The following is a 10,771-nucleotide window of genomic DNA, read 5'->3' on the forward strand; positions in this document are numbered from 1 at the left end:
TAGGAAATATTAATTCTAAATAATGAACAATTTATCTGTTATCTTCATAATTATTATATGGTCAAGGTCTAAATATTTCAAGTATCTACAAAAAAGGCAATCACTGGAACATTTTTAAATCAAAGTAAAACCTCCTTAAAATTTTACTGACTGACACTACTGCAAACATATCTGGTTTCAATAGTGTTTTAATATCTTATTTCAGTGGTTTAGTTAAATTTAGCAAACTATCTCATTTATATTGCAATAACACGACATCTAATTACATCGTTGCGTGATGATTTGTTTTTCGTAAAATACGCACCATCTCTTTTTTCGAAAAACTTTTGTTTTTTAAATATCACCGAAAGTTCTAAATTTTGTAAAAACAAAAATGCCAATTATGATTGTATTTATTTTTCTTACAATTTTTTCAGTATCAAACGGAGATTATTTACGAAGGTTGGAAAAATTAGAATCAAAGTTAGCTGATAACACTGGAAAACTTCAAGAAATACTCAGCCGACTTCCAAAGGGTATGTAATCATTTATATTCTCACAACCAGAGTATTTTGACAATGCACAAATTACCAGAGCTGTCTTCAAATAGTTGTACTGAAGTTGTAAGATAAGACAAATTCTAACTGGAAAGGGGGACTTACAATGTAAATACTCACAAAGATGTCAAAATTCATTGTAAGTAACATTGACAATGACTATTTTATCTCTTCTATCTCTTCTATCTTCATTATGGAATCGCGTTGTGGCACAACAATCAAAGCAGTAAACCGATGAACACATCTCAAAGATCCGTACAAAAACAAGAAACGAATGAAAAAAGGAATTGTATGAACTCAACAAGGAGCCAGACCGTGAGTGAAACAAGCATGTATTTCTATATTGTTTCATAATATCTATAGCGAAAAGGTGCAGTTATGTGAACCTAACCATTCAGTCAAAGGACTTCAAATATTTCAAATCTTTATGGGTTGATTTAAAATACAAAAATAAGTAAGCAATGAACGTGGATGGTAAATTTGATATATGCTTTTTGTGCTTCTTTGTTAAATATTTGTTTGTAATTGTTCTAGTTGAGTTTGTGACACGGTGATGCCTGCTGTACCCCTATTTTGACAATTTTACCTTTAATCTCTGGTTTGTTCACGTATTGTTGTAAAAATAATGAAATTTTATGCAACTGTCATACAAGTGAAATGTTAAGCGCTATAAAACAGGTTCAATCCACTATTATCTTCATTTGAAAATGCCTCTACCAAGAAAGGAATAGGGCAGGTGTTGTCCATTCGTTTGATGTGTTTTATCATTTGATTTTGCCATTTGATTAGGGACTTCTCGTTTTGAATTTTTCAGTATTTTTGTAATTTTACTTTTTAGTACATTCATTGATCAGAAGATTGTTGGTAATTTCAGGTTTAAGACCATGGACAATTGTCTCTCTGGAGTTGAGACACAATCAAATTGTTTTAGTCAATCAATTTGTGAAGGTGAACGTAGCGTTTATGTTTTTCAGTCGTTCTCCTGGTAACTCTGGCCCATCAGTTTTTAAGATCATGTACCCGTAAATGAACCCGTTCTATTTGAACATGCATCCGAATGACGCATAAACTTAAATATAGAAACCAAAAAAAATGTTACATCTAATGGGAAGTGATACGTAAAACGAATAATTTATAATTGTACTGATATTGCCTTTTGAGTTGTTGATTTTGTTTTTCGCCAGGTTTAAGTGTAACACATGTAATCATATTAGTACAAATGTAATACTAAATGGTACATTTCAAAAAACGTTGCCACTTGCTGAGTAATCTTCTAGAATATAGTGTTTCCCTGAAGCACCTGGAATAAAGGTATCTAAAACTGAAATGTTAACGCTGAAGTAAAATGTATAATCTAATTGCATATTTCATGAAAAAGATAATACCAAAAGAGTACCAAAGAGTGTAAAAGAGGAGCGAAAGATACTAGAGGAACAGTCAAAGTAATAAATCAAAAATAAACTGACATCGCCATGGCCAAAAATAAAAAGACAAACAGACAAATAATAGTACAGAAGACTTAACATAGAAAACCAACGACTAAGCAACACGAACCCCACCAAAAACTAGGGGTGATCTCATGTGCGCCAGACGGGTATGCAGATCCTGATCCACATGTGGCACCTGTAGTATTGCTTATGTTATTATAAATCCGGTAAATAGTGTTATTCGATAGGTCACATTCATGAGAAGGGAAAGGCATTGTAGTTACGACGTCAGGAACATATCTGATATCCTCCGTGAAACGGTTCTTCCATAACAGTCAACCATCTCATGATGGCGTCCGTAAAATTTGCGAAAGGATGACTTCAACTTCACCATTTGGCACTGTTGGTTAAAGAGCTTCCTTGTGAGCATCATTCCTAGTATCAAGTAAATCATGATAGGAAATACAAGCGCGAGTATATCGTATCAATTGCGAGATATTATTAGTTACTCAGTGTGGTAGTGACCTAATACGATATATATGGGGTCAGTAAATTCGATATGGAGTAAATATAAAAAAGAAGATGTGGTATGATTGCCAATGAGACAACTGTTCACAAGAGACCAAAATGACACAGACATTAACAACTATAGGTCACCGTACGGCCCTCAACTATGAGCTAAGCCCATACCGCATTGTCAGCTATAAAAGGCCCCGATAAGACAATGTAAAACAATTCAAACGAGAAAACTAACGGCCTTATTTATAGAAGAAAAAAAAAAGAAGTTCACTATGTAAAGAATTTATCTCACTTACTATCTTAACATGTAGCCTTAGACTAGTGGTCTATCATAGTGAGCAAGTCTTCTATACCGTTAGCATTAAGAAACTATACTCCCATTGATCATTCAAAAACATATGCTTAAAATAACATTTTTTTAGCTTTAATTGAGTTTTATGAATTTATTTCAATCTTTCATCGTCTGTCTTTTTTTCTCGGTACCGTTTTGTTTTTATAAAGGAACGTAACATCACTATTAACCGTGCATTTAAATCATCCCCGCCTACCTACTAACCTAATATGGAATATACACGATCTCCACGCGGTTGCTTTCAACCAATCACATTCATAGAAATGAATAGGAGGTAAGATAAATACTTCGTTTGCAGGTGTATATCTATATCATATTGATATCACTGCATATATTGATATAGAATATTTCTTGTTTATTTGAAAAAATAACAAGAAAATGTAATGTTATTGCACTAACTTCATTAAGCATATTGAACCTCGTAGAACCCTATGGGTTGATGTCACTCTTGTTTGAATGATTGGTTTGCTGAATATAGTTATCAATTTTCCAGCACAATTGTTAGACAAACAAAACATAGTTGGTTTATCACATCCTATTCATAAATATTCTGATAAATTTATCATTGACATATATACCCAAATATTTCATAATCCGGTATATGTTCAAAAAATAAAGGATGACTTGTTTATAAAGTAATATAATTGGAGTCATTTTCCGTTGTCTATAACTGTAGTTTACTAACTTTAAAGTTATATATTTAATTCCTAGCATTGCCCTATAATGCTGAATTTAATGGAATGTATAATGTGCAGTTCCCGGTACAAACAAAAGTTATCTCTATAGTTCAGTGCTTTCCTTGTAAAGAAGTAATGGAAGCAAGCCAGTGGTGTGTTTTTCTCTGTATTGTCAGCAATCAATTGTTAACTTTGAGATAAAACATAACCAGTTTGTCAATAATATTAATAATGATTGACAGGAAGTTAAGATAACATAAGCACATCATATCTCCATGGAAATAATTTGAACCTGAACTGTATAAGTATATTTTTGTCATCTGATTTTTTTTACTTTTCATTATGTTTTTAAAAAAAAAAATTATTCATTATTTTCTCTCATTTTATTTTTATTAAACAAAGTTTATCTTTTGTTTTTGGTATCATGTTATTTTGTTGTACTTCTTATACATGCTTTATTCGGGAATCCTATCCAGACGTTCATAATGTAGATTTAGCTAACATAACATAAATGTGTACATTTTTCAAGCCTTTTTCAAGCCTTTTTCAAGCCTTTTTCAACTGATTTTTATATTTCGTTCTTATGATGTACTGTTATACCCCTGTTCAAGGTTAGGGGAGGATTGGGATCCCGCTAACATGTTTAATCCGCCACATCATTTATACATGTGCTTGTCCCAAGTCAGGAGCCTGTAATTCAGTGGTTGTCGTTTGTTCGTGTGTTACATATTTGTTTTTCGTTCATTTTTTTATATTAATAAGGCCTTTTGTTTTCTCGTTTGAATTGTTTTACATTGACTTATCGGGGCCTTTTATACCTGACTATGCGGTATGGGCTTTTCTCATTGTTGAAGGCCGTCCGGTGACCTATAGTTGTTAATGTCTGTGTCTTTTTGGTCTCTTGTGGACAGTTGTCTCATTGGCAATCATACCAAATCTTCTTTTTTTAATAAACATGTACTGAATGTTGTGTTATTTTTTATTTATTTTTAGGAACTTGTACAAAGGATGATTCCAAACGAGTGTCAAAATGCAAAGGTAACAAATGTTTTAACTATACATCATAAATAGAGCTTTCATTGAATATCTAATTTTATTTCTAAAAAAAAGTTCCACTTGAAATATGATTTTAAATGATTTTAAATAGCATCTGAATTGTCTTACACCAATTGAATAATAAATAGTGTACTAACTTTTATAACAATATTGTATATTTGTCGGCTATTGGAATGGGATTTCGACCCTGGTAGAGATCATGGTACAAAGAAGATGTCCCTCACAAAGTACACAATATTGAAAATTGATTGATTTTAACAGCAATTTCTTTTGTGATTTCAAATCGATGGCAAGAACTTCATCTATTTCATATGATACATATATAACAACAAAAATTAAGCTTCTTTAAAACATATAAGGCACACTTTTCTATCAATTGTTTTGATGTACATCTGTTGATATTGGTAACAATGCCCTTAAAAATCCAAAATAATTCAGATTCACTTTGTTTGGCATTTTTTAGAAGGAAGACCTATTGACTGTAACGATATTCCTGACAAATGTCCAAGTGTAGTATATAAGGTGTTTCCAAAGTATACACAAGGAATTGATGTTTATTGTGAAATGAACTTAGACGAGGGACACTGGACGGTGAGCTCTTTTTTTAGAAATAAAAATAATTCCAAAAACAAATATGTCTAATCAAGAGCGATAACGAATTTAAAAGTTCATAACATGTATTATTCTTATTTCCTCCCTAAAAGTAAATATTAAGTAAACGTACCATTTAATATTCGAATTTCGAGAACACTAGGCTATTAAGTTTATACCACACATGCATGTATCATGGTGATAAGCGAATAGTATAATTACAAGTATATCACAGAGTCTTTAAAGACGTTGAAAATATTCACTTTTTAAAAAAACACTAAGAAGAGATTTTAAAATAAACAAAAGGAAAAAAATCGACAAAACACAGATAAGTTCAAATCCAAAACCAAACAAGTATAAACTACAATCGTTTACATTACAAAAATACTACATATATATGTAAAGACTGCGCGACATGAGTTATTGAATTATATTATTCAAAACAGTATGTCTTTAAAACCAATGACATTCGGAACGTCTTCTCAATAATTTGTCTTGTACTTCTCATTATATTGTCATGTATCTATTAATAGGTCTTTCAAAGAAGAGAAAATGGCTATGTTGATTTTTACCGCGGATGGAATGACTACACATCAGGATTTGGGAATCCTAAGTTTGAGTTTTGGCTTGGTAAGTTTGCACATGCAAATGAATAAACTACAGTAAACCTTTTTCATAATTATCAGCTAAGTATGAACACAAGCCTTTTTTACAAATTAGTTTTTATTTCGTTGTTTTGTTGTTTATTGGTTTAACTGTTCGTAAACTTTGATTTTTTTCGAAAAACCAAGGATTTGCTTATCCCAGAAATACCAGAGAATACCATCGCCGTATTTGGCACAATTTTTAGGAATTTTGGGTCCTCAATGCTCTTCAACTTTAAACTTCCTTGACTTTGAAACTATTTTTATGTGAGCGTCACTGATGAGTCTTGTGTAGACGAAAAGCGCGTCTGGCGTATTGAATTATAATCCCGGTACTTTGATAACTATTCACTAAGTCAGAATATTACAAGTATAGTATGGATATTCATAGTCTAAAAAAACAAAATGGTTTCTTAATGACATCTGATATATTTAAGTTTCTTATTTTATTTGAAAAATTACTCAGTGACGTCACAAAACAGCATTTTCGGTGATTGTCAAGATTATCGAAGACAATTATGAATCCGATGTGTTGAACAACTTTAATATTATCATGAATCTGAATGATAGTCTGTCTTTGGTTTCCTTATGTGTTTCCCGTGATTGAGAGCTTAATTATTTAGATTACAATTGATGACATTTACCGTATTTGGAAAACACAAGGTCGATCATTCAAACAATATCACAAACAAAAACAAATAAATTCAGATACGATCAGTGTTAACTTATCAATCCTTAAGAAAAACGTATTCTAAAAAGTTAAAAATCCTATATGTTTTTAATGTCAAATGCTATAGGATATTGAAAGGGTTTACAGAATTCAAAATAATGGATAAAGAACTTAATGAATAGCTACAGAAAAATCAGCAAAAAATATGAATACAGTATAAGGATGTGCAATATTATGACGAATAACTGTGCTAATAAAAAAATTGGGCAATATGAAATTCATAACAGCAACGAAAGATGTACAGTATATCAAAATCATGTTATTATAGATAAAAGTCGTAGTAAGTATTGCTTATGAGAATTTTTACAGAATACTGGTTATTTTCATTGATAAGAAAATTGAAACAAAAGCAAAAAATTTATGAAGAAACCCAAACTAGAAGCTTATATCACATCTTTTTATTCTATTTTGTATTATTTTTAGGCAACAAAATTTTGCACTCTCTAACATCACGAGGGAAGTATGAAATGCGGATCGATTTATTCGATTTTGATGGAAATAATGCATTTGCAAAATACAGAGAGTTTAGAATTGGTGATGAAAGGTCAAAATTCAAACTAACCGCAGATGGATATCATGGTACTGCAGGTACGGATTTAACCTAATTCATAAGTTGATGTTTAGAGTTAATTAAGTTGTATTGGTACACTGGGGTTATATTTGATCTGAGGAATACGAAACACGAATATTTTTGAATGAGTTGCTTTCAGGCATACTTAGCTAGAATATATTGAAAATGTCAATTGATAACCTACCTCTATTACATAGCCGTCACTCGGTTAAACGAGGTAGTGGTCGGTTAACGTTCCTGCATGTGCTGCTGTATTGTCTGTTGGTATGTTAATCGGGTTGGTAATACGTCTGTTAACAGTAACACGCACAAGTTAATGTTAAACTCTGTTAAATATACAAATTTTTGGCGTATTATTAGAACCAAATCATCAAAAGCAAAGTGTCTGCCAAAATGATATCTATCATAGAATATTTTCCATCTGTAAAAACATTTTATAGTCTGCGCAGTTTACAGCAAAACTAAAATGCGTCGCGCAAGTTTGTGTATGTATGCTTATACGCATAAAAAAATCTTTTGATATAAAACGGAAAAACAAATTTTTGATTATCATTTAAAAGACGTAAAATAGTACTATGGTTCTTAAAAATACATTGAGATTAGTAAATATGTCATACTTGTAATATAATGTGAAAATTACTACATTTTAGTGAAAAAAACTAGAAGGAATAAAGTTTGGTAATGGGTTGGACAATTTAAGCTGTGTCAGTTTAGAGTTATTTAGCCACGACAATAAGTTTGCTAACTTTTTAGTTTCCCATTTAGAAGGTTAAGAACAAGATGTACTTGAGTAGAAAAAATGGCAATACCGTGCAACAGTATTTTTCTAGTAAGAGCATTTTAATTTTAACTTTCTGTTCACATTTTATTGATGGGTGTGTCGCTTTAATATAGCGTGATATGGATTGGCCGCTGGAATATGTTTGAATTCATTATTAACGTTTTGAATTAGCCTTATTTTTTGTGTCTATATAAAGTCTGCAACATCTATGAATCTGTCATGTGTTGCAATGCAGCTTGTTAAATCCATCTTTATTTTCTGTAACTGTGATTTTTATATTTTCTCTTAATGCTAAAATTAAAAAAAAAACATCTTACTTACTGATGTTTAGTTATAATATGAGGCAGGCATTTCCTGTAAATGGGGACGAAGTATGTATGAATTAATTTTTTGTAACTTAAATATTTGTTAAAAAAAAAAGAAACGGAAATATCATAACGTTTCCGATTTTGGTTCTGTTGTTAGGGATTTTAGTTGTGACGTTGTTTAAGTTATGACGTCATATCAATGTAAACAAAGAAACGCTATCATGAGGTAACGTTTTTTCATATCAAGGAATTATTAAAAATGATTGGTATTGCGTCCCTTCCTATTTTATACTAGACTGATAAATATATATTTTACTCAAAGTTTCATACAAACGAGACCAGAAAAAGGAAGTACATTGTAGATTTCTGCGCAGATCCGGAAATTCAAAAACGCGACAAAAAAAAATTGAACGATTTTGAGTTCATTAGAACAATGAAAATATCGGGAAAATTTTCCCGATTTTTTTTTATTGAATTTTCTACTGTTATTGGGGACTTCGTCCCCATATTACGAAGTTTATCTCTGATTTATATACTGGTTCCCAATGAAGAAGACAAATTGGTGTCATCCATAACAATGAAAGAGAGTCCATACGATATATGCGACCATTCGTGGATAAAATTAATATGACTTTAATAAATAATTTTATAAAATTTCAATTTTCGTTTTCTTAATCTATGTTTCATGGCTCATGTGTTGTTTCTATATTTGTCAGCCACTCGTCTCGAGCCTACCCATTTGTTCTGATAGCATACCATATAGCAATCAAATTATACTTTTTTTGCTATTCAACACTCTTAACAGACCAATTAAAAGATTAGGTTTTATATCCAACCCATCAGGTTTTTAATAAAATTGATTTATGTATAGATTTTCATGTAGATTTTTCAAATAATGATACTACTCTGGTTAACAAACATAATGTGTGTCCTTTCTCTATGTTCCAAATATTGCATGCAAGTAAATATAACCAACTTGTCATTTTGTGTACATTTTGTGTGTGTGAAATGTGTATAAATTCATTAATGAGTAACCCACCTTTTCATTTTATTTACGTTTATCGAAGTAAAAACAAAAATTAATTATACCGCTGGATTCAGTAAAATGAATTGTTTTGGTAGACATGAACAGTTCTTATGATAAAAATATATTTTAAAAGTTATACAATTATGCAATGATTTTCACGATAACATCTGATTAACAGACTTTCGCGGACCCGATTAACAGACTACCCGCCCATATAGCCGGATACGCAGGTAGATTCACCGACCAATCTCTCTGAGTGACGGCCGTGTATAAGATTTAATTCGTTTTTTTTTCCGGGAAATATAGACAGCCTTATCAATAGGATTATGAAACAAACAAAAAAGGGGAAAATACATCAACGAAAATACAAAAAAAAGCATTGCAATAGAAAAATTGAATACAATTTTTTTTTACAATTAACATTAATTTTATGATAATTTTCATAAAAATTATCGAGAGAAAAAAGTAAGTAGACCTATCCAAGACGATGATGAGCAAACATTAGTTCTTTACTATCATTTGACTTTGCTATATATATACGATTTGTGTTGACGTTATCAACATAATATCCACAGTATATACCTGATTCCAAACACTTCTACATGTGAGGACTGAAAATGATTGTTACATTTCTACAATAATGATAACTTCATGTTTACCAATCAATATTTTCATTTAAAGTATTGTTCAATTTGCAATGTAGTATTCGTGTTTTCAGGTAACAGCTTAGAACCTCACAATGGCCACCATTTCTCAACGAAGGATAATGATAACGATGTTTACTCTGGTCACTGTGCTAGATTGTATCCCGGAGCATGGTGGTTTGACGCATGTATTACATCTGATCTGAATGGTCAGTATTTTCTGAGGACACCAGATTCTGCACATCGAGGTGTATACTGGCGTAGTTGGAAAGGATACAGCTATTCTTTGAAAGGATCAGTGATGATGATGCGTAGAGTGTTTACTTGAGATACACACACAAATAACATTTCGAATAAATTAAATAATGAGTATTACAATTTAGAAGTATATAGTATGTGCCTCCTTTTTAAGCACAACTCATCAGTAAATCAAAAAGGCTTCAGATAAATTTCTTAAAAGTATACTTTAATTAATGATGGTTTGTCCCCGAGTGTATTACAACGTATCAGCCTAAAAGCTATTACTTCGGTTAAGGACATAAGAAACGGGGAATCTATTCTTTTCAAATTTGCTATTCGAAATCATTCTAAACGTAAGAATGTATCTCCCTCAAGCACATTTCAGATTTCTTTCCCTGGTTTGAATTCATTTTGTGTTTTATCTTGAAGTATTATAATCACTTCAGCGACGTCTGTGTTAGGTTTTACACTTTCAAATGGTGAAGAGAAATCAAAATTCCGCATTATAGATTTGATGCAATGAAATAGGTTAATTTGATTATTTTCTATATGAGTGCTACTAAAATGTTCAATTACTGATCTCGAGAAAAGCTTTTACAGACATCTTTTTGTTGTTGGGATGTACACGCAACCGGCCACATCCACATCCACTTCATTTGGTGAGTTAA

General features: G+C 31.4%; 1 protein-coding gene across 1 annotated transcript; it reads left to right on the top strand.

Annotated features, from left to right (window-relative positions):
- The first annotated feature begins 368 nt into the window (after window positions 1-368).
- On the top strand, window positions 369-10,256 carry LOC143081722 (ficolin-1-like). Its single transcript, XM_076257457.1, has 6 exons — window positions 369-515; window positions 4,505-4,549; window positions 5,031-5,158; window positions 5,692-5,788; window positions 6,956-7,120; window positions 9,938-10,256. Exons 1-6 carry the CDS (start codon window positions 374-376, stop codon window positions 10,189-10,191), a joined length of 831 nt encoding a protein of 276 aa, XP_076113572.1. The 5' UTR covers window positions 369-373; the 3' UTR covers window positions 10,192-10,256.
- Window positions 10,257-10,771: the final 515 nt, after the last annotated feature.

The sequence above is a fragment of the Mytilus galloprovincialis genome, chromosome 7, assembly GCF_965363235.1.
Source record: "Mytilus galloprovincialis chromosome 7, xbMytGall1.hap1.1, whole genome shotgun sequence".
In the NCBI taxonomy this organism is placed as follows: Eukaryota; Metazoa; Mollusca; class Bivalvia; order Mytilida; family Mytilidae; genus Mytilus; species Mytilus galloprovincialis.